Source organism: Silurus aristotelis (assembly GCF_946808225.1).
Source record: "Silurus aristotelis genome assembly, chromosome: 22".
Taxonomy (NCBI): domain Eukaryota; kingdom Metazoa; phylum Chordata; class Actinopteri; order Siluriformes; family Siluridae; genus Silurus; species Silurus aristotelis.
In genome coordinates, this window is record NC_139595.1 from 12,106,473 (window position 1) to 12,131,481 (window position 25,009).

The window sequence follows — 25,009 nt, forward strand, 5'->3', positions numbered from 1 at the left end:
ACCTTCATTTTTATTGTTTAAAGTCATTGTCAGTGCATATTTATAAAATGGAATTATGCTTCACGTATTTTTTATTCTATTGCTCCGCCCTTTAACCAGCAAAACAACAAGCTCCTTCACGCGTGTCCAAGCAGTTACGTGTTTTATATGGGCGGGACTTAAGTGAACAAAAAATGTGAGTCAATACATGGGAGTCAACTAAAAAGATTTATTCAAAAACAACCGATCCGTTGGATACAATGTGGAGGCTGGACTAATGCAGGCGATTATAACACCGCGCTTCCAGTTGTTCCCCCGCCTACAAGTTCTCCGTCCGGACCGCTGAAAATACTTTGGGGTCTGGACAACCCCTTCCCTCTTCCTTTTTGCTGATGTAATGTTAAGCCAGACTTTGTTTTAAAATACAACAGAGCTGGATCTATTGGCGGAATTTAAAGTATCCTCTAGTTGTTCTCTTATTTGTCGGTGGGAATTGCAGCGTCTCTCTAATTTCACTGGTAAGCTGGACTTGACAAATATTGTTTTATTGTCTTATTTTGTGTATGTATGTAGGGTTTTGTAAAGATTGTAGACCTCAGCTAAGTTTTGTTTTATTATCGTATTATTAAGTTTATATTACTACAAGTACTACAAAATAGTGTTATAAGATACTGCAAATGAACGATGCTCTCTTGAAGTCCAGGATACAATGCGATCTCCACATTTCTGCTGATTAGCATTGTATTAATATATCAGTTGGTGAGATTTTATTTTGTTAGCAGTTGGTTATTAAATTGTATTTGTGTTTAAATTTACTACAGAGAAAATTCTAAGCATGTCATATAACTGTCACAATAACTGTCTGACAGCATTCAAATAATCATATCGCAAAAGGACAAAGAAGCATCAAACTCCTGTGTACAATAAAAAGATTTTGCTTGAATGTTGAAATCGTGATTAAAGCATTTGCACATTACATTTTTTATTTGTTGCTTTACTACGCGTGTTTTTTTTTTCAGGCAGTCCTAATAGCACTGACAGATGTTCACACACACACACACACACACACACACACACACACACACACACACACACACACACACACACACAGGAGCGGATGTAAATAGTGAAACAATATTGGCTGAACTCTTTAGAATCAAACCCCTGAAACCAATGAGCTAGTCTCCAGGAAGTGCAGAAAAAAACAGGAAGTGGTCTATTCTCCTCCCATTTTGCCAGCATCATCTCCAGTGTTGTCAAGCCCTTTTAGTCCTCCCATTTCCTGCTTTTTTGCGCGTTCTCTCAAGCCCCCACATGACCCCGTTTTCACTCTCTTTCAGGCATCCTTTTATTCCTGTTTTTTTTTTCTTCTTTATTTTCTTTTTTTTTAAGATGTAAAATGCTCACCGACATCATTTGGTGTTGAGGCCAATGATGCTGCTGTGTGGCTGATTGCTTACTCCAAACAAACCTATGAGAATTTCTAACACTATCTAATAATGATGTAATGTAGAATTAGTTAGACAGTATACTTCATAGTACACATACTGTTACTGTACATATATTGATTGATTTTATCAAGTGATTCAGAAGTATTTAGTGGTTGGTCCAGTTACATTACTTTACTTATTAGTTATAGTATATGACTAAAAGTATGTTGATGTCTGACAACTTTCTTATATACCTGCTCTACATCCTTTTCCAAAACAATGGTAATACTATGAAGTTTCTTTTCTTTTCTTCTCTGAAAAAAAGGCTTTCTGCCAGATTTTGGAATGTTGTTGGAACGTCTGCTCATTCAGCCAGCATTAGTGAGCTATTAAAGCCATTTTTAAACAATTTTCTACTTTCATCTGTTTGTCAACCATTTTATGAAGGCTGACATATGGTTTGTGTGTGATGATCAAGTGTCCATATACGTTTGGCCACATAGCATATGTTTCTAGTAGCCTGCCAAGCAACTGTATCATAATGGTTTTTATTTATATGCATAAAAGTGATGTCTAGTTCCAAGGAGAGAGAAAAAAGAAAGTTTTATAATTTATTACGTTTGGTCCTTCTACTCAGTCTGGGTAAAAGTTTACCATTTATCAAAACTAGGTTATAAGAGGTTAATGTTTTAGTAACTTTAATGCAACAACTTTTATAGTTAGCTCTGAACATCTGAAATTAATTATATATTCTTCTGTCTACAACCCCATTCCATAAAAGTTAAATTGGAAAAACAGAATGCAATGATTTGCAAATCTCATAAACCCATATTTTATTAATGATAGAACATAAAAAAAACCATCAAATGTTTAAATTAGGAAAATGTGCTATTTTGAGGAAGAAATCTGGTCATTTTGAATTTGATTGCTGCAACATGTCAAAAAAAGTAGGGACAGGGCAACAGAAGGCTGAAAAGGTAAGTAACAGGCCTTTTTCTTTGGTAAAAAAAATAAAAAAAATAAAAAATGTAGATCTTAGAAAGGTAGAGTTTGTCAGAAGTGAAGATGGGCAGAGGCTCACCAGTCTGCAAACAAATTCATCTACAATGTTCCTCAACATAAATTTGAAAGACTGATTATCTCATCTATAGTGCATCTCATCATGAAAAGATTCTGAGAGTCTGGAGAAATCTCTGTGTGCAAGGGATGAGGGCAAAAATAATTTTATTTGTTTTTGTCTTCGATGCTCAGGCCCTCAAACTGCACTGCATTAAAAATGGGCATGATTCTGTAATGGAAATCACTATCTGTGACCAGAGTTTGCCCTGACATCCACAAATGCAGGTTAAAGCTTTACTATATAAATACAACCATATTTGAAAATCATCTATATATGCTACTATTTTCTCTTGGCAAAACCTCATATAAAATGGGCAGACTGAATTTTAAATTCTTTTTGGAAACCATTGATGCCACATCCTCTGGACTAAAGAGGAGACAGAATATCTTTCATGTTATCACTGCTCAGTTCAAAAGCCTGCATCTCTGCATCCTCTGGTTTAGGGGTGCATTAGTGCCTGTAGACTATAATGGGCAGCTTTTACATCTGATAAAAAGCATTATCAATGCTAAAAGGTATATATAGGTTTTAGAGCAGCATATGCTTCACTCAAGATCTTTTTTAGGCAATGCCTTGCATATTTAGGCAAATCAATGTAGGAATACAGATTGCTATTAAAAGAGGGGGTGTTAGACAATCTTGGTACAAACTTGGTAAACTTGGCCCTATCCCATCTTTTTGCGGGCATCAATTTGAACATGAACTTATTTTTTCCTAATTTCCATTCAATTTCCTCCATTTAAACATTTATTATGTTCTCTATAATCTATTGTAAATCAAATTCAAATTTCTGAGATTTGCAAATCATAGCATTTTGTTTCTATTTACAATTTACCCATGGTCTCAAATTTTTGTAAATGGGGTTGTAAACTGTAAAGACACCAATCCATAAGATTTTTAAACATCCAAATCCACATTTAGTCCCAATTTGCTGTTATACTAACCTCCAGTGTGATTCTGATAACTGACATTAGTAATGTTGGGTGCTGCTGTAGGGTGAGGAGGTCTGGGGTGCAGTCAGCGTTTCAGTTAATCCGAAGTGTGTTTTGTAGAGTTGAGGTAGTCAAGATCTTCCACTCCAACCCATGTAAACCATATCTTCACATTGCTATGTTTGTGTACAGGGGCACTGTCATTCTGGAACAGGTTTGGGTCTCCTATTTCAAGTTTTCCTATTTCAAAATTTTATGCTACTGCACCCAAATACATCCTGTACAATTTAGTGTCTCCAATTTTGTGGTTACAGTTTGGGGAAGAACCACATATAACTGGAAGAATCAGTACTTTTTTCCATTTAGTGTACTTCACCAATCATGACACAGCAACAACAACACAATCACTATTATTATAACAATTTATCTTTAATTATTTAATAGGTCTAATATGATTCCTTTAAATATTGATTTTTAACTAGATTAAAATTAATCGTTGCTATTATTTATATTTGCACATTTAAATAATCCTTAACTGCATCCAGCTGCAGTTCTCACCGCCACTGTAAATTAAGCCTACCTTTTCTGCTTAAAGAGCAATATTTGTATAAAAAGTGATAGTGTTTAGGAAAAATGCACTTCATTGTAACAAAGGAAAGTGTTTTAATAATGTCAGAAACTTGTAGCTCTTTAATGTATTTCATCCTGTGACATTTGCATGTTTTTGTGCGTAGAATGTTCTTATGACTAGAGTTTTATGTGAAGGTTAGATAAACTTGCATGTGTGTTTTGCAGGCTGTACTGCTATAGGAGCCATGGATTTATTTTTCAGAGGAACCATAACAAGTTAGTATTATAATCCTCTCTCTCTCTCTCTCTCTCTCTCTCTCTCTCTCTCTCTCTCTCTCTCTCTCTCTCTCTCTCTCTCTCTCACATAGTGTCACTGTTGCTTTATTTGTTTCTTTGTTTGTTGTAGGTTCACCTATAAAAACGAAGAAAACACAGGAACATCAGCTATCCTACAGGTACAAACCAGATACTATCTAATTCAAGCAATGAATTAAACAAAATTGGAAGCGGGTAAAGTTTCTTTCTCAGTCCCATGCGTATGTTAAATATCATAAATATCTGCTTATACATATAAATATATACGATATAAATGTGTGCGATATAAATGTCTGCTTCATCCCTTCAGCACTCAAACACACATTGCTCAAACATTAGAGGAGAAAATCTTCACATAATCTTTGATGTGTGCATACAATCTGGTGCTGATCTAGGAAGAGGATGTGTAAAGAAAGGCCATTATCATCACCTCTAACTACTTTGAATGTCTAAAACTCTTTGGATGTATGGCTATAATAAGGGCATAAGGGCTATCTTCAGTACCCGCATTAATTCAGTGTCAGATTAACAATGGATTTTTCAGACATCGAAACCCTTTCTGATACCACATTTTATTAACAATATAACATGGGAAATATATCAAATGTTTAAACTGATGTTACATACAATTGTAAAGAATAAATAATGTACATTTTAATTAGATGGCTGCAACAGGTCTTAAAAACGTTGGGACAGGGCTAAGGTTACCATTGTGTAGCATCTCTTCTTCTTTTTTTAACAAACAGCCAGTGTCTGTTAAGTGAGGAGATGAGTTGGTAGAGTTTTTGAGAGGTTGTTGTCCTATTTGTGTTTGATACAGAATTTTACATGATAAACAGTCCGGGGAGTCCTTTTGCTTTTTTTTTATCGTTTTACAATGCACCAACTTTTTAAATTGGTGAACGGTCTGAACTCCAGGCATGCCAGTTTAGCACCTGTACTCCTACTACGTATCCATGCCATTGTAATAGATAAAGTATGAGGTTTATGTTTGTCTTGCCAAAATATCCAAGACCTTCCCTAAAAAAGACATTATCTGGATGGATGTTGCTCCAAACCCTGTATATACCTTATAGCATTCATAGTGCTTTTTCTAGTGCCCATTCCATAGGCATTAATGTACCCAATACCATTAAATTTAGCTAAGAGTGATAACAAGGTGGATGGTCTCCTCTTTAGTCCAAAGGACATGGCATCATTAGTTTCCAAAAGAATAACCAGCATTTCTGGTTCATGTTCACATATGACTCCTTTGGCTACGTTTTGTCTAAAAACGCTCCACATCCACACTTTCGTTTTCACTTTCGTAATGTCCCAAAAGTTCTACACTAAAATGTCTTAAAACACTTATTCAATTCAATTCAATTCATTTTTATTTGTATAGCGCTTTTAACAATGAACATTGTCTCAAAGCAGCTTTACACAGATAATGTGGTGATTAAACGTAAATATGTTCTCTGTAAGTATGTTTGTCCCTGATGAGCAACTGTGGCAAGGAAAAACTCCCCGAAATGGCATAAGGAAGAAACCTTGAGAGGAACCAGACTCAAGAGGGAACCCATCCTCATCTGGGTTGCACCAAATGCCCATTTGAAGCAGATATACAATGTTGCGGGGTACAGTGTCCCTGTACTTATGTCCCTGTACTGCACATTCTCAAATAAGACAGTTCAACCTGCGCAAATTCCACCTGCTGTTTATTTACCCTAATTTCCGGACTATCAAACACACTAAATATAAGCCGCACCCACTGAATTGTACAAAGATTTTTATTTTGATCATAAATACGCCGCACCTGTCTATAAGCCGCAAGTGCCTACATTGAAACTAATGAACTTTACACAGGCTTTAACGAAAGACAGTGTCTGTTACACGGCTTGTATCTAAACAGTAGCCTACCAAGAAAGTCATTGTTCACTGTCTTCCTCCTATACCTATGACTATTATACCACAATGCATTGTACCATGTATTTTTCTCTTACAATTTTTAATCGGATGGTGGCAACGGTGTCTACTGTGCTAGGTGAATATAGTACATATGCTGTTAGCCACTTCATCTAGATTATTAACATTACGGGTTACATTACAATGAAGCGGCTAATTTATGAATTTTTCCTGGGTTTTTCCCGGTTTCACAGATTCAAGCCAAAAAACTGAGCGACATACCATTAGACCAATAAAATTTCCGAACGGAAACGAAAAAACGCACTTGGTCGGCTACTGTTTAGATACAAGCCGTTGTAACGTGTTGAGTCTGGGTGAAGGGAGAGCTCGCTAACTCCAGTTGCAACAGAAATCATATAAGCACAGACAGGTTTCCAAAACTCGTGCTTTTTTATTTTTCTTGGCAACAGCGTTAAGGGTTAGTCAAAGAAAATTAGAAATGAGACATCAGAAAATAATAAAGACATAATCCTTGTTTTGCACACATGCAGTAATACCGGAAAAATGCAGTGGCATGCTATTCCCAAAATACCGCTATGCTCCTAAAGGAAGCGTAACATATTTCACCCGTTACACCGTGTGTAACGTGTCTTTTGTTAAAGCCTGTGTAAAGTACATTAGTGTAGCAGCTGCGGCTTATAGACAGGTGCGGCTTATTTATGTTAAAAATAAAAATATTTGTAAAATTCAGTGGGTGCGACTTATATAAGGGTGCGCTTTATAGTCCGGAAATTACGGTATATATATATCCTGACAGTTCAACCTGAACTCAACACACTTAATACTTATTTCAATTCATACACATCCATATCTTCAACACCACCCAGATTATATTATAATCATATTATACTGATTACATGCTGTTTGCACACCTCTTAATCGCTGCTCTTGCTGTTTTTGCACAGCACTGTATTTATGTACACTAATAAGTACACTCTTGTGTAAAGATCTCTTTTGCACATTGTACTGTATAACATATACAGTAGGTTTAGCTAGTATAAAAGGGGAGAAAAGCCATCAGTTTAGAGCAGAAAATGAAAATTATATCCAGCATGAAGCAGGAAAGGCTGTCACAGTTATAGCACTTCAACGTTGATATTTTTGACTTACGATGGGGTATAATGTAGAGGAATACCTGTATATGGTTGAATTGACAATAAAGGCTTCTTGACTTGACTTGACTTGACTTGACCTGCCTTGATGATGATGTCATGTATGTAGATGATGAGATATTCTAAGTCTTTCCAAGTGTCCCTCTCTAAGATAGCCTTTTTTTACTTAAAAATGTTACTTACCCGTGACCAATTATCCTAATTAGTTCCAAATGTTCCTCTAGCTTTTTCTTTTTAGTAACATTTTCTTTTTTAGCCTTTTGCTGCTCCAACTTTTTTGAGATCTGTTACAGCTATTAAATTCAGTTTTTTCTATGTTCTATGTTTCTATGTTGTGAACAAAACATGGATTTATAAGACTTGGCGTCCCTAAAGACATCATGATTGGAAGGAAAAAACTTCTTATTGTATGTATGTCAGCCTGACGTCAAGTTATCATACCCAGGCTAATGAACAAGTAGAAAGTGCCAACCCAAAAATATGGTGATTCCTATGCACATTCTGCACTTAAGAATACTGGGTAGAATTCTTTCATGTGCACAACTCCCTCTGGCACTTAGCCAAGTTAACCCCTTCTCAAGTGTGTACTTGGATACCAGGAATTCCAGTTCCCATGGAATGCCAACCAACAGACTTATCTGCAGTGGACAAATGGTTCAGGCGGAGTGAGCAGATATTCATACAAGTCAGCACCAAACACCCAGCACAATTATCCAAAGACTTCACAGATTGTTGTAGAAGTTAGACTAGTCATGAACAGTATTATATGACTCTCACACCAACTTGTCATTGCAAACGATAAACTATGCTTATTGTTATTAAGCAATGCATTTATTTAAAGTTTTTGGTTTTGATCGCATTTCTGTTGTTCCGTTTTTGCTCATTATCTAACCCTTTTTATGCTGATCATAAATTGCCTGCCCTTTGTCTGTTCTCTGACACATTTTGGATCTTGGTGCAAGCCTGACAAAAAAAGCTTTCAGTTACCTGCATCAGTGCCTATATCTATCACTGCCATTATTTTTTTCTGAAATGCACTGAAAGTTGTGGGCATTATGTAGATAGATATTGAATTGACAATTAAAAATTATACGTTTTAAATAATCATTTAATGTAAATCATGTTATTTGTTAAAGAGGTACAATGTATTAATGATTTTGAAACATCTTGTTATTGATTAAACATGTTATTAGTATATCTGTATGTCTGTGTGTGAGCTTTTGTTTGTCTTTTTTCTCTTCCTCAGTTTTGACACATCCTTCCTAACTGATGCATCTTTTGAGTGTTTCTCCACCAATCCGGAAAAAGGCTTAGTGCATGTGTGCCGTCGTAGTCCACGCTTAATTGCAAATGGCTACTATGTACTGACAGAAGACAGTGTTGTTACAGACGACCAGGGTAATCTGACCCTCACTGCAACAGAGACCAACATTTCCTACAAAGAAAATCTTGCTCGGTCAGTAACAATGAGAAACTGTATGTGAGTGAACGCAGATAAAGAAGAAAACAGAGTGAAGAAGAGAGACTGTAAACCTTATAATTTACCATTAGTTCAAAGTTTCAACTTTTTCCAAATTCTTATCTAAATTACCTTTAAATTAAGGTTAAGGTTATGTTTAGGGGCCTTGCTCAAGGGCCTAGCAAAGATGGCTTTGCATTGCAAAGCTCATATATTTACACTAACCCAGTAGAAATTGACACGAGTTTGTAAAGTTCTATTTTCAAGTCCCAACTACAGCAAAAACAGAACCTTAAGTATATAACTGTAGAGCCCCTGATGTGAGGATGTGAGCAGAGGAAGAAAATAGGCCATCATCAGCACATGTATGTGTGTGTGTGTGTGTGTGTGTGTGTGTGTGTGTGTGTGTGTGTGTGGGTGTGGGTGTGGGTGTGTGTGTATGTTTCTATTTATTGACATTTTGTCAGCTGTGAAGCTTCACATGATCTTCAGGAAGTGGGTAAAAAGTTATTTATGTTGCAGCACTTCAGTGAAATTAACTCCAAATCAGTCAATGCTGTGTGTGTTAATTGGTGAAACATTTAAGAACCTAAATTATTTAATTATTTAAGAACCAAAATTACTTTGTACAAAAATGAAGTTTTAACTAATTGATGCCTCGTATAATAAAAACATTTTTGAATCGGCACACTTTCACATGTAAAATACAGAACACTGGTTGTAATGTTTGCATGTTTAGAATTTTTCGTCGGAGACGCAAAGCGAAAAGGTCTTTTGCCACCCTCTTGACTGACGTCAGCCAGTCCTTGCTCAGTGGAAGTATTTTTGGTCGAGATAACAAGTTCTCTACTGAACTGTCATCATGTTTGGATGTTAGCAGTGACAATGAACAAGACACCTCTGTTTGTTTTAAATATGGTAAGGTCTTTATTTAGTTTTGAAAAAACTTTTTATTGCAGAGTGGTTGTATGCTGTATTTGTATTCTGTACCTGTGTATATTTGTTGCAGATGCCACAGAAATTCTGCCTCTTAAAAACGAGGAAATATTTTCACCAGAGGTGGAGTCTCTCTTTCAAGATTGTTCTGCTCCTGATTTGCCTTCTACCTCACTGAATAGTCTGACTGATGTCACGATACAATCTAAATGTTACTGTACACACACCAAGCCACCATCAGGTGAGAGGAAAATGTGCTAGTAAACAGTACAGAATATGCATGAATGCTATCAAACATATTTAGATGTTAAAGATTTAACTTTTTTTTTACTACTACTACTACTAATAATAATAATAATAAAAGCATAGCCATAAATGTAGGGATTTTGAAGTGATTTGCTGTTGTACCTATGATGTGTATGTTTTGACCATGGATAATAGAAGAATTTTATATATGGATTGTTTATGGATAATGGCTGTAGAAAAAAAATTATATATAAACAATTGAGTAGCAGGGTGTCAAGATGATGTGAGCCTAATCTGGTGAAGATAATATTTGTAGGAGGAATAGCAATAATGGTAGCTAGATGTAACCATTTTAGCATGTTTTTCAGTATCAGTATTGGGTGCTGGCAAAAACATATTTGCAAAGTTTATAGTCTTGAAGACATCCATCAAGTTTTGCTTTGAATATCAAAATTCTTTGAACTTATCTCAACCCAAGAAAATAGAATTAAGGTGTTTTTCAAACTTTTTTGGTAACATACTTATTCTAATATTAATCTAGGATTTAAGATTATTAAATGCTATAAAACATCATATGTTTCTACTTATGCAAATTGGCATGGCATTTAATTAAATTAAATTTAACATATTCAAGATAGAATCCTGGCATATTTTGTCCAGTTCCTTCCTTAATGTTTTTATAAATTCTTGTGTAAGGGCCCAAATTAGACTCTAGATTTACATCCAGTGAACCCATGAGAACCTATGGGCTCCAGTCAATACAGGCCTCCCTTGAGGATAATGATATTAATTTGTAAAGGCTTTTATATTAATATTATATTAATAATTTATAATTTATTTCTAGATGCTGTGTTTAGGAAAGGCATCCTTGTCTTCCTCATAACACTGTGTCTCTGTGCGAATATATTCTCCAGGTAAGATCAGGAAAGAAGGAATGTGTAAGAGAGAAAGTGAACAACTTTCTGAATAACAACAGGCATATTTCTTTCTTGTCACTGAAAGTGTTTCCGACACAATAACAATGTAACAATGCAATTACTTTATACCCTAATAGTTATGTGTGTGGGGGAATTGCTGTGGCAATGGCTTTCCTTTTCCTGATATCATCAACATGTAAGTTCACATGTCCATACTGAGTTCACATGTCCACTGACACAAGTGGTTGACTATTTGTAGGATTTATATGAAGTTGTAAGTGTAAAGAGCACATGAACAGATACAATTTTGAAATTGATCAAAACAGGGACAGGGTTTTTTTTTTAATAGCTTCCTAATTGTTAAAGAGATGCATGTTTGAAATATAATGTGTGTGTGTGTGTGTGTGTGTGTGTGTGTGTGTGTGTGTGTGTGTGCGCGTGTGCGTGTGTTGGTTTTTGTGTCAGGTGACTATAAGTCTAGAACAGCATACAGAAGTTCGACAACAACTGAGGTAGGTTTATATAAAAATGCCCTTTATATATGGATCCCTTTATATATGGAAACCATTCATAGACCTAGGCTTTTGTTTGACTTTAAGTTCAATATGAATAACATTGTTAGTGGTGGTGAAACACCCTTTCCAGAAGTGCTCACAAAGACTTTGTGCCTTTTTTTAGGATATCACATCAAGACACGAATGATGAAACACAAATGGACACTCATATATATATATATATATATACACAATCACCTTAGTGAACTATTGAATCCATATCCTAAGTAACTCAAGTACATGCAAATGTGCATAACGACACCCAAATGTCTCGCTTTTTCTAATGTCTGTGATCATTTGTTTTTGTATTCTGCCTAATATTCAAATGATTTTAGGGTTGGGCTCTTAAACAAGCTCATCAGTGTTCAATAAAATATTTATACATCTAATAACAGTTCCCACTGTACAGACCAAATAACAATTTTTGTTTTAATTAGTAAACCTTCAGGTCTAAAGAGCATCTAAAACTCAAAACTATTTAATGGAATATGGAAAATAAAAGATTATAATATATGTGGAAAAGAATATTATAATATTTATAATCTATTTTAATTATTATCTCAGTATGGACAGTTAGTAGGGAGCACTCTCTCTGTTTATAATGCAGTGTTGTTTTATTATGTGTTAATAATGATGATATTATTAATATTATTATTATTATTATTATTATTATTATTATTATCAACAACAATAATATATTTGCTTATTATTGGCTCGAAAACATAGCAATAGTAATAGTTAATCTGCGTCTAAAATGGCTTATAAGAAAAGCGTCATAAATGTTTAAATAAATTGCAGTTTTCTTTAGCTCAGAATGGTACTGTACTGAAAATGTAGTACTGCTTATTGATAATTATATTATAAGATTGAAATAAATATTTAAAATTGTCTATAAGAATTTTGGAAAGTGGCACAATTGCAATGTTTTAATTGGCCACCATACAGTCCAGACCTTAACTCTATTGGGAATCTTTGAGATGTGTTGGAGAAGACTTTAAACAGTGGTCCGACTCTCCTGTCATCAATACAAGATATTGGTGAGAAATGTATGTAGTTCTGGATGGAATAAATGTGTGACATAGCATTATCTTATAAAAATGGTGCCACAGCAAATGCGTGCTGTAATGAAAGCAAAAGGCTTTTAAGAAATATCTGTGAGACCTTTGGCCAGGCACAAGTAGATCTTTAGATTAATGACCATACATAATTATTTTAATCTCTTTATTTTAGACAGAAAATGCAGGAAATGTGTATGCAATATTAAAGAGCAGTAAAAAAATCTAGATTTTGTAGGCTAAAGTGGCAAATATTTAGTGTGACCTCCCCTTAGTCTTGAACATTAGAAGGAACCTGGATCTTGTAAGCCTAAATGTAATGGAACCCTAATTAATGTCATTGTTAACACCTGTATTTGTCTACTATTTCTTGTTAAAAAGTTTTCTATGTGTAAGACATACTTGAACAGTACATACACACGTATGAGTTTTATTCACTGGAAGCTTGCTAATAAGATCAACCTTTAATCACATAATTTCATGATTCCACAAAGTTTACCTAATTTGACAGACATAAAATCATAATTTTGCATAAGCAAGAAAATTTAATCAGCAAACAAAATGAAATCAGCAAACAAACTTCAAACTCAAGATGGTATTCAAGCACCTAAATGGAAACTGAAGAATTGAGAGGACAAAAAAATGTCAAGGACAAAAAAGGATTGGAAAGAAAAGAAACTTTTAAAATCCAATGAGACGTTTCTTATAGTTTCTTCTTTGAGAGACTGGAGGAAGTTCAGCAAGGACTGGCTCAGTATCTGACAGTGTTGATAGGTATGCCAAGTTGACCCTTCTACAGTCCAAAGAAGCTTGATCAGCAGTGGTCTTTGTGGAAGGGTAGCAGCCAAGAAACCACTTTTTTTAGAAGGGGAACACAATGAAAAGGCTAAGATGTATGCCAAAGCTCACAAAGAATGGAATAAAGATCAGTGAAACAGAGTGACAATTTCAAGATTTACATTTTTAAATCCAATTGTCAACAATATGTTAGAAAAAGAGTTGGAGAGAGCGAGAGAGCAAGAGAGAGAGATGGAAGAATAAGTGCTTGCAGCCTTCAATGAAACATGGTGGAGGTTCTTTCAAAATTTGTTGTAGCATTTCTTCTATTGGTCTTGGCAACATTGTCTGAATTGATGGGATCATGAAGGCTGAGTTTTAACTCATCATTGGGAATGGTTTAATTTTTTACCATGATCCCGAGCACATTGTTAATGCAGTAAAATTATATTTAAGGGGAAAAACCAGCTAAAAAACAGTCATGGACTGACCTCCACAGCATCCAGAAATAAATATTAGTTACAGTTTATAATATTTAGTATTGGATCACCTGGACAGAGAAATAAATGAAAGAAAACCTAAATCTGAAGAAGACCTCTGGAAAGTGCTGAAAGAAAACTGGTATACCAGAAGTATTGTTAAAACGTCTTGACAGTCTCCCTAAAAGAGCTCAAGAAATTCTTCGTGCAGAGGGCGGTCACGGTAAATACTGCCTTGTTTTTTTCTTGTGTACAAAGTTCCTGTATTTTCTGTTTGTATCTTGTAAGAGACCAGAAAAAATGTGGATGGTCAATTAAAACTTTGCTACAACAACACAGCTGATGTGGGATATATATATATATATATATATATATATATATATATATATATATATATATATATATATATATATATATATATATATATATATATATATAAAAATACACACACACACACACACACACACACATTTCATTAATTAAATTAATTAAACCTTAAAATTAATTAAGTGCCTTTCATGTTGCATATTCCTGTACTTGAAATCATGCTGCTGTAATTTCCATAGGCTCAGTGCATTACCGTAATTTTAATGAGTCCAAACCAGAGCTGTGCTATTAAAGTTTTATTTATAGTTAGTCCTGCACTTTCCTTTACAGGGTACAGTAATACAGTCACTAGCTCTACATGTACTGTCTGTTATTGTTTAATTTAAATAACAAAACTATATAAATAAGTCATTGATAAATCTTTTTGACCCTGTTCAGATTAGTTGAGACGTTGTGTTTAGGTATGGCTCAGTACTTTGAATGTGATTGAGATCAAAGATAATCTATCTATATTATGATTAATCAGATGCTTTATCTTTTTAAAATAAGCACTTTGGCCACACAAATATTGTGATGTTATTAAACTACATTTATTTTGTGGCTCACATCTGTGTCCTTGACTGAACATTTTTCTAGATTTATAAGTGATCAGTACTTCATCACTGAGCTTAAGCAGGTTTTCAAGGCACCTCTTTACCCCTGTGATTTATCCAATTACTTATATATTAATTTATCAACATTTTCCAAGATATGATTATCAAGAAATGTGTCACCTGATGGTTGGTTCTTGTCTAAATATTATTAGGAACTATGATATAATGCTTTGCATATATCCAATCACTCAAAACTCCATTTGGAGGTGATACAAATGCAAAAGTGTCCTAATGCAACCCAGGCAGCAATAATAAACCACCTACTGGTATTTGACTAAGTTCCCCTTATTGGAAAATATTAAATCAATGGAAGACTGCTTGGGGCTAAATTGTAAAGTTCTCCACTGCTGGGCTAACAGATAAAAGTGAGACTTCCAAAGCAGAAACAAAGCTTCTTTTGAAGTCTCAGCTCTCATTTTCATATGTTTCATTAGTCGACCAGGTGGTCAAATTTGTGCATCAACTCAACATATACTGGATCGGATAAGATTTGTGAGATATTTCTGCCTAAAGACACCCTTCCTTCAATCCAAATGATGTATGAAATTTAATCACAAGTGGTCAATGACCTGATCACTCAAGAATTACTAGGTGTGAACATAATGATAAGATATATGACCAAATTTGCATGTTAAAATGATCTGCAGCTTGTGTTTGGGTCCAAATATATACACAATGTTTTGTTTTTTTAACTAAGCATCTTTTTCAACAAACAAAAAAAGAGACATTAAACTTTAAAAGAAGACCTAAACATTGGTTCAATTATATTTATTCTATATGGGTAAAAATTTGTGCAGTGAGGGTAAAGGGCTTTGCTCAAGGGCCTGGAAACTCAAGTCCTAACCACTGAGAGATCGCTTCTCCAATATATGCAAGTAATCTTGCATAGTCTTTGCCATTTTTTCAGTGTGGTTTTGGTTATATTTTTCCTAAACGGTTTAGGCTTCAGGTTGTTTAATTTCAGATTGTGTTTCAGAGTCAGTAAATACAAATGTTTCTTAGATAAACCAGGTGTAAACAGGAGTTTGTAACAAGTTTTACTGAAAGATGTCCATTTCTGCTCTATTTCTCAACACCTGCATGCAGGAACGCGCGCTTCATGCCAGTGATTTCATTGGCGACTCTAGTTAATTCAAGCCGGAGACTTTTATTTTGATATAATCGGAGATTAAGTCAAGGCGGAATTGATATTTAATTGACAAACCTACGAATTAGCAGTTTAGTACGTGAGAGTCTGAAACCATAAACCGCCTGTTTGCTTTCATCGCACTGCGGTTCGGTTTTCTTCATCTCCTGTCACTGTATCTGCCACAAACGTGTACGAGGAGGATGGCGAATTACCGTGCATTTCACACACAACTCGCGACCATCATGGAAACCCTGACTCGGGCGGCGGTGGCGGAAATCTGCGAGCTGGTAGATGACGGTTACGCGGTTTTACACATGGAGATTTCACGACACCAGAAGGAGAATGAAGAACTCCGGCGAAAACTCCAGCTGATCGACTCAATAGTAGCTGCGCGCGGCTATAGCGACGAGACCGCGGCCGTGCAGGAGGCCATGAGCCGCCGCCACCGCGGGGAGGTGAGAATTGTTACTATTCGATTTATTTAAAAAAAAAAAAAACGAACAAAAAGAAAAACAAAGCGATTTTGTTATTATTTTTTCCCAACAATTGATCCATTAGCAATGGGATTGAATGACATGCTTCTCGGACCACTGTGCAACAAAATATAGCAAGGTGGCACTGTACAAAGGAGCGAGGTTGCCAGACAAAAGCAAAACTGCCCTACAGGACAACTCGAATCCATAGTAACACTGGGAAGTTACAATGCATATTTAGGTCGCACATTAACTATATTGTTGCCTTATCTAGGTCATAAATGTTCTATTATTATTATTATTATTATTATTATTAGTAGTAGTAGTAGTAGTATATAGGGTAGCAGCTGGGCAAGATGGTACAAGTGTTTCCACCTGACAGCTCCAGACACTTCACCTCTTCTCTGGCCCAGGTTTTGCCAAAACTGCTTACTGTTTGGTTAAAAAACAAGGTTTATACTGTGATACTGTTTTGGCATTTTTGAAGTTATTAAAACCTTCATGCTTACATGCATTATTCATTTTTAATCATTTGTGGGTTTGTTCCCTGGCAAATATCAATTTGATTCAGAACTTGCAGGACTGTCCAAAAAAGTTAAAACTGTTTCAAATACTGTTAAAAGCAAAGTAAATTTAAACTTGTATAAATAATAATAAAAACTCAGTAAGTAAGATGCTACTGGATGCCACTGAAAGATTTTACATCTATTTTATCTATTGCATGTGGTGAGCTTGAGGGAGTGATTTAAGGTCCTCTTTATTTAAGGCTCTCTTTTATAGTCCATCCTGTATCATTTTTAAACACTGAGAGGAATCAATTCAACTTTGTAACAGAACATAATAAAAAAAAAAAAAGCATGCTGGGTGTGTTGAACGAGGGAAATAATTCATAATAAACACCTTGTGATGTGATCAGCCTGACAAAAAATGCATGTGGTTTACACTTGACACATGACTTGCATGCAATAAAGAAACAGTGGCAACATCAGCATCACTGTTCACATCAGCTTTGTAGTTTGTGTACATCTGGATGAGAAAGCAGTATTTACTGTAGTTCTTCAGTTCTTCTACACAATTCTTCAGTCTGTCCTCGGTTCTCATCCTTGTCAACCAAAAGACTTGTCAATATTTCACACATGAATTAGTCAAGTGTACGAATAAAGTAAAAGAGGAGATTGGGGATTACTCCATTTATAATATGTGCCTTTTGTTGGATACCGTAATCCTTTATAACTGTGTGTATATAAGACTAAGGGATCGAGAAAAATGAGGAAAATGAGAAGGTCTTTTGTAACCACACCTACAACTACACAGCTGATTGTTTTTTATTTGCCAATGAGATTCTTTTGTATGAAAACTTTATCTTGTTCTTATTTACTAATTGTTACATAAGTTTGACATGTTAATTGTAACAAAATATTTGTTACCCAAAATGCCTTCCATAAAGCTTGTCCAGAGTGCCTCATGTAGGGTCTTATCACTGGAGAATTGGAACATTGCTTGACTTATCTTTTAAGCAACATAATGCATTTATGCCCAATTTTATTTTATTTTTTATACTCTTTTAATCGTTTGTAGTTCATATCAGTACTTGATCAACTGTCACTTCAATATGTGTATGTCCAGAAAACAAAGCAAATCTTTTTTCTGTCATGGTGTGGCACCTTATCTCTCTTGAAAAGATTCTCTCCATGTGGCCACTGCATATGGTTAGCTTTGAAATGAGGACAAGTTAGGAAAAAATAAAAAATAATAAAAATAAAATTCCAGGCATTTCATGTCTAATCTCAAATGTGTTTAGCATTTATGTGCCATTTGGTATCTAATATATCTCCATTTTGTTCATTTAGCTGATGCTTCTTATCCAAAGGGACATTCAGCTGAGACAGGATACAGCTGAGCTGGAGACCAGCAGGGGCAGCTCACAACCTTCCGATCAGCAGCCCACTCCGATCGGCCCACTCCGATCAGAGTTTCCACTGCTTCCACATTATTTGATACCAAAACAGCAGACTATATATATATACGTATATGTATGTGTGTGTATGTATAAGTGTATTAAAATAGCGGTCAAAAAATATGACAGGGAGGTGTCTAGACTAAAATACCCCATCTAGCTATGCCTGTTGCCCCCCCTGCCCCAAACCAATCCCATCCCATCCCATTTGCTCTCTTGGAGAACAGTCTGGTTAACCACAAGGAATAGCAGGAAAACATGCACGAGTGGATTCTTATTAAATGAGTGTTCAATTATTTTACAGTCACGAGATTCAGAGGAGCATGCTCTCGTCGCAGTGCATGTCAAAGAGGAAGGTCAGGAGCCACAAACTGGTGAGTAAAAATAAAAATGTTTTACCAGTTAAATAATGGAGCAGATTCTAATTTTGAATTTTTTTTTTTCTTTTTAAGATGATGACGATGATGACGATGATGATGATGAAACAGTTGCTGTGGTAACTCGTGATTCTCCAGATGAAAAAGTCATAGCACTTTTGTCACAAAAAGTCGGATCAGATACAGCCTCTGGAAATGATGACCTCCTTACACACGCTCTCGCCAACACACGCTCCCCGAGCCTACCTCCACACGTACTTGCAGACACACACTCGCACACTGAGGAGTCTCAACACTCAAGCATGGATCTAACAGCATCTGATGAACCTCTCTGTTCTTTTAACACACAGAGTAATGTGCACTCGTTGTCTGATATACACACTGATGCCAGCGGTCATAACCGTCCATTTCCAGATAAAATGTGCATGAAGATGGAGCCTATGGTGTCTGACATGAATATTACTTTGGACTGGAGAACACACCCAGTACATACTACACTGTCACACTCCCACAGTTCTTCAGGTGGAAATGGCACAAGGACACTGCATACTGCCCACAATTCCCCTCTTTATACTGCACAGCACTTGCTTGGACTGGGTAATGTGGCCGGGCTGGGGTTGTTTGGAGGACGTGGTTCCTTGCAAGGGGGTGGAGTTGGTAAGAGACATTTTATCTGTTCCATCTGTGGCAAGAACTTCACCACAGCACAGAGCTTAGACACACACATGCGCATACACACAGGTGAGCGTCCATATCGCTGTGAACAGTGTGGCAAGCGCTTTACTCAGTCTGGCCACCTTACAGCGCACCAGACTGTTCACACTGGAGAAAGACCGTATGAGTGTACACACTGTGGCAAACGTTTTGCAGGCAAGCAGTACCTACGAATACACACCAAGAAACACCACCCTGAGTAACAGCATTTCAACTAACACCACAGAAATTATACACTAATGTGCATATATTAGTGTATTTATAATATACTCTCCATGAAACACTACACTGAGTAATAGACATGTACCCACACATGCTTTGCAGAGGACATTAAAACAAATTAACACCGATGAATTAAATAAGTGTTTAGAATTCAAAAACTCTAAAAATGCTTCACAAACTATAATACAAATGTATTCAATGTGTGAGTCACAAAGACCAAATGTAATTTGAAATTAAATAATTACTCCACACAAAATAACATTTTAGACAGGAAGACATTTTGTAGAAATTATAGCGAAATACACGTGGGGAAATACTACTCGGAAATAGTCTTGTAAGCCAAATAAATATTACAGTAGCTTCTAGGTTCAGGACATTTTATTATTATGGAACTGAGCTATGACAAACAGGAGGAAGACAGTGAATTCCACTGGCGATTATAAGTGATTGAGTGTTTTTCATTTTTATTTATGTACTGCTGTTTTTCTTTAGGGAAAATATCATACATTTGATCATTTAAATTTAACTTTGGATGGTAGAATAACATGACTGAAGCAGAACTGTGTACAACATAATATACATTATTTCAGCTAAACCATTCCATGTGTTGGGTCATTTATATATTTTTTCCTTACAGTGGGTGTAAGAAATTGAGCCAAACAAGAAATACATGACTGCATGTGGGTTTTCATGATTTACAGACTGTTGAAGATGTTCGAGCTCAGGGAGATTTAAATGGCTCTTATTTGCAGTAATGCGTTATATTACCTTGATCACAAAATATTTGTTTTCTGTGGCTATACAAATTTTATATGGGTTTCTTAGATTGACACTGAAGTAGTCTGTGTTTTCATCTGACATGCTAAGCATACAGTGTCTGTCATATGTTTGGAAACACAGTCTTGTGTTTTTTTAAAAGACACATGCATGTTAATTAACCTTTATATGCAGCAAACTGGGTAAATGACAAAACAATAAATAAATAATTGGACTGTAAATGATTGGAAGAACGTTCTGTGGACCGATGTGCCCAGATTTAATATTTTTGGCTCTAACAGAAGAACTTATGTAGGACAGAACATAAGAGATGTTAGCAGACTTCCTCACACCCACAGTCAAACATGGAGGTCGTAGCTTAATGTTTTGAGGTTGTTTTGGGGCTGGGAAGATTGGACACATATTCCAGGACAAAGAAATAATGAATTAACACTGCTTCAGTTTGATACTGATATCAATGAAAATCAACCTCTTACCTTTAAATGACCTAGTTTGTTGCATACAGTGGTGTAAATAAATGTTTGCCCCTTCTTGGTTTCTTATTCTTTCGCATGTTTGTCACACTTTAATGTTTCAGATTATCAAACTAAATTAAATATTAGTAAAAGATAACACAAGTGAACATAACATGCAGATTTTAAATGAAGGTTTTTATTATTGAGGGAAAACAAAATCCAAAACTACATGGCCCTGTGTGAAAAAGTGTTTGCCCCCTAAACCTAATAACTGGTTGGGCCGCCCTTAGCAGCAACAACTGCAATCAAGCGTTTGTGATAACTTGCAATGAGTCTGTTACAGCACTGTGGAGGAATTGTGGTCCACTCATCTATGCAAAATTATTGTAATTCACATTGGAGGTTTTTCGAGCATGAAACGCCTTTTTAAGGTCATGCCACAGTATCCCGAAAGGATTCAGGTCAGGACTTTGACTAGGCCACTCCAAAGTCATCATTTTTTTTTTCTTTAGCCATTCAGAGGTGGACTTGCTGGTGTGTTTGGGATCATTGTCCTGCTGCAGAACCCAAGTTCGCTTCAGTTTGAGGTCACGAACAGATGGCTGGATATGCTCCTTTGGGATTTTTTGGTAAACAGCAGAATTCATGGTTCTATTTATTACAGCAGGTCTTCCAGGTCCTGAAGCAGCAAAACAGCCCCAAACCATCACACTGCAACAGTTTTACTGTTGGTATGATGTTCTTTATCTGAAATGCGGTGTTACTTTATGCCAGACGTAATGGGACACACACCTTCCAAAAAGTTAAACTTTTGTCTCGTCAGTCCACAGAGTATTTTACCAAAAGTCTTGGGGATCATCAAGATGTTTTCTGGCAAAACTGAAACAAGCCTTTATGTTCTTTTTGCTCAGCAGCAGTTTTCGTCTTGGAACTCTTCCATGCAGACCATTTATTCCCAGTCTCTTTCTTATGGTGGAGTCATAAACACTGACCTACACTGAGGCAGGTGAGGCCTGCAGTTGTTTGGATGTTGTTGTGGGGTCTTTTGTGACCTCTTGGATGAGTCGTCGCTGTGCTCTTGGGGTCATTTTGGTCGGCCGGCCACTCCTAGGAAGGTTCTCTACTGTTCCATGTTTTGGCCATTTGGGAATAATGGCTCTCACTGTGGTTCTCGGCACACCAAAGCTTTAGAAATGGCTTTACAACCTTTTCCAGACTGATAGATCTCAATTACTTTCTTTCTCATTTGTTTCTGAATTTCTTTGGATCTAGGCATGATGTCTAGCTTTTGAGGCTCTATTGGTTTACGTTACTTTTTCAAGCAGGTCTTATTTAAGAGATTTCTTGATTGTGAACAGGTGTGGCAGTAATCAGGCCTGGGTGTGGTTAGAGAAATTGAACTCAGGTGTGATAAACGACAGTTTTAACAGGGGGGCAAACACTTTTTCCACACAGGGCCATGTAGTTTTGGATTTTGTTTTCTCTCAATAATAAAACCATTTAAAAACTGCATGTTGTGTTCACTTGTGTTATCTTTTACTAATATTTAAATTAGTTTGATGATCTGAATGGTTAAAGTGTGATAAACATTCAAAAAACTAAGAAATCAGGAAGAGGGCAAACACTTTTTCACACCACTGTATATCCAAAAAGAAGCATTCATTATTGGGGCTATTTATATCAAAATTAAGTCACTGATATAGAAATTGCTAAACTTTTTAAAACAGAAACTTAAGGGTCAAAAAGTAATTTGAGCAATGTAATTAAAAACTGTCTAAACTGGAAACAATAGCTAATATATGATGCTGGGTTTTTTTTTCTAATCCTATGCCAGGTCTGTCTTCAGATCCTGCTTGTTTGTGGGAGTTTTGTTCAAAGTCATTTTCAACTGGAGTCACATCAGGTGAATTACAAATCCAAACAATTCACTACTTTGCCTAAATAATCTCTTGCACTGCTTTTAAGCTACGCTTGGGTCACTGTTCAGCTGCTATGTAAATCATGTAAATGGGTTTAAAGCTGTGGCTGAATTTTACTGCCCCCCCTCCAAAAAAAAAAAAAATACACACACACACACACACACAGTTGGTACGGAAAGTATTCAGACCCCTTTACATTTTTCACTCTTTGTTATATTGCAGCCATTTGTTAAAATCATCTAAATTCATTTATTTTCCTCATGAATGTACACATAGCACCCCATATTGACTGAAAAACACAGAATTGTTGACCTTGTTGCAGATTTATTAAAAAAGAAAAACTGAAATATCACATGGTCCTAAGTATTCAGACCCTTTGCTCAGTATTTAGTAGAAGCCCTCTTTTGATCTAATACAGCCATTCAAGAAAAGTCACGGAGTTGTTGTAAAGCCACTCTTTAGCTGTGTGCTTAGGGTCATTGTCTTGTTGGAAGGTAAACCTTCGGCCCAGTCTGAGGTCCAGAGCACTCTGGAGAAGGTTTTTGTCCAGGATATCCCTGTATTTGGCCGCATTCATCTTTCCCTCGATGGCAACCAGTTGTCCTGTCCCTGCAGCTGAAAAACACCTCCACAGCATGATGCTGCCACCACCATGCTTCACTGTTGGCACGGTATTGGACAGGTGATGAGCAGTGCCTGGTTTTCTCCAAACACACACACCACTTAGAATTAAGGCCAAAAAGTTCTATCTTGGTCTCATCAGACCAGAGAATCTTATTTCTCACCATCTTGGAGTCACCATCTTTTTTTTTAGCAAACTCCATGCAGGCTTTCATGTGTCTTACACTGAGGAGAGGCTTCTGTCGGGCCACTCTGCCATAAAGCCCCGACTGGTGGAGGGCTGCAGTGATGGTTGACTTTCTACAACTTTCTCCCATCTCCTGACTGCATCTCTGGAGCTCAGCCACAGTGATCTTTGGGTTCTTCTTTACCTCTCTCACCAAGGCTCTTCTCCCTCGATAGCTCAGTTTGGCCGGACGGCCAGCTCTAGGAAGGGTTCTGGTCGTCCCAAACGTCTTCCATTTGAGGATTATGGAGGCCACTGTGCTCTTAGGAACCTTAAGTGCAGAAGAAATCTTTTTGTAACCTTGGCCAGATCTGTGCCTTGCCACAATTCTGTCTCTGAGCTCTTCAGGCAGTTCTTCAGGCAGTTCCTTTGACCTCATGATTCTCATTTGCTCTGACATGCATTGTGATCTGGAAGGTCTTATATAGACAGGTGTGTGGCTTTCCTAATCAAGTCCAATCAGTATAATCAAACACAGCTGGACTCAAATGAAGGTGTAGAACCATCTCAAGGATGATCAGAAGAAATGGAAAGCACCTGAGTTAAATATATGAGTGTCACAGCAAAGGGTCTGAATACTTAGGACCATGTGATATTTCAGCTTTTCTTTTTTAATACATCTGCAAAAATGTCAACAATTCTGCGTTTTTCAGTCAATATGGGGAGCTGTGTGTACATTCATGAGGTAATGAAATGAACTTAAATGATTTTATCAAATGGCTGCAATATAACAAAAATTGAAGGGGGTCTGAATACTTTCAGTACCCACTGCGTGTGTGTATGTACATGTATGTATGTATGTATGTATATATATATATATATATATATATATATATATATATATATATATATATATATATATATAAAATATAATTTATACATTCAACCTGCTGCATTTATTAATAAACCAGATCCACTGCCTATACATTCTCATGCCTAACAGGCAGTGAATCATGATCAGTTCCTTCTCTTCATTCTGGCACAAGATGATTTTTGAAAGTTTTCACCTTCACCAGGGACACGTTACTGTAATTTAAACACCAAAACCTCTACTCAGAACATTACATTTCAATATACTAAAGGTACAGTTAAATAAGTACAATTACAATGTTATTGCATTGTTTTTTTATTATTATTATTATTACTACACAACAAATATTCATGGACCTGATTGTTAATTACATGGAAGAGACCAACACCTGCCCTGTGGTAGATATCACTTAATTCTCCAGATGTACATATGCAAGCTTATATGTAAATAATGCCTTGCACACATGACGTCACCCACTAGGAATAAAATGGGCCTTAAGGGTGAATGTGACTAATCCTGGAGT

The 25,009-nt window shown here is 36.2% G+C and overlaps 2 protein-coding genes and 1 long non-coding RNA gene across 4 annotated transcripts; 2 read left to right on the plus strand and 1 right to left on the minus strand.

The window, feature by feature from the left end:
- The first annotated feature begins 162 nt into the window (after positions 1-162).
- tmem71 (transmembrane protein 71) lies at positions 163-13,231 on the plus strand. 2 transcript variants are annotated; one of them, XM_083526094.1, is made up of 11 exons: positions 163-497; positions 4,257-4,307; positions 4,438-4,486; positions 8,649-8,858; positions 9,601-9,779; positions 9,871-10,038; positions 10,888-10,957; positions 11,098-11,156; positions 11,426-11,472; positions 11,639-11,678; positions 11,920-13,231. In XM_083526094.1, the coding sequence occupies exons 2-10, from the start codon at positions 4,277-4,279 to the stop codon at positions 11,660-11,662; spliced, it is 837 nt and encodes a 278-aa protein (XP_083382220.1). In that variant the 5' UTR covers positions 163-497; positions 4,257-4,276; the 3' UTR covers positions 11,663-11,678; positions 11,920-13,231. The 2 variants fall into 2 exon arrangements, with proteins under 2 accessions (XP_083382220.1, XP_083382219.1); XM_083526093.1 differs by having other exon boundaries at positions 164-497; positions 11,639-13,231.
- A 2,426-nt stretch (positions 13,232-15,657) lies between these two features.
- Positions 15,658-20,984, plus strand: LOC310717634 (uncharacterized protein). The gene is made up of 3 exons (XM_083525978.1): positions 15,658-16,389; positions 18,669-18,738; positions 18,817-20,984. Exons 1-3 carry the CDS (start codon positions 16,135-16,137, stop codon positions 19,656-19,658), a joined length of 1,167 nt encoding a protein of 388 aa, XP_083382104.1. The 5' UTR covers positions 15,658-16,134; the 3' UTR covers positions 19,659-20,984.
- LOC310717841 lies at positions 20,157-22,398 on the minus strand. Its single transcript, XR_014530970.1, has 2 exons — positions 22,266-22,398; positions 20,157-22,194 (listed from the first exon to the last, which is right to left on the minus strand). It is a non-coding gene; the product is annotated as an uncharacterized lncRNA (long non-coding RNA).
- Between the last annotated feature and the right edge of the window lie 2,611 nt (positions 22,399-25,009).

Coding starts and splice junctions, on each gene's coding strand:
- tmem71 (XM_083526094.1), top strand. CDS start 4,277: ATGGATTTATTTTTCAGAGGAACCATAACAA. Junction 4,308..4,437: donor TTTCAGAGGAACCATAACAA/GTTAGTATTATA, acceptor TGTTTGTTGTAG/GTTCACCTATAAAAACGAAG. Junction 9,780..9,870: donor CTCTGTTTGTTTTAAATATG/GTAAGGTCTTTA, acceptor TATTTGTTGCAG/ATGCCACAGAAATTCTGCCT.
- LOC310717634 (XM_083525978.1), top strand. CDS start 16,135: ATGGCGAATTACCGTGCATTTCACACACAACTCGCGACCATCATGGAA. Junction 16,390..18,668: donor GCCGCCGCCACCGCGGGGAG/GTGAGAATTGTT, acceptor ATTATTTTACAG/TCACGAGATTCAGAGGAGCA. Junction 18,739..18,816: donor AGGTCAGGAGCCACAAACTG/GTGAGTAAAAAT, acceptor TTTCTTTTTAAG/ATGATGACGATGATGACGAT.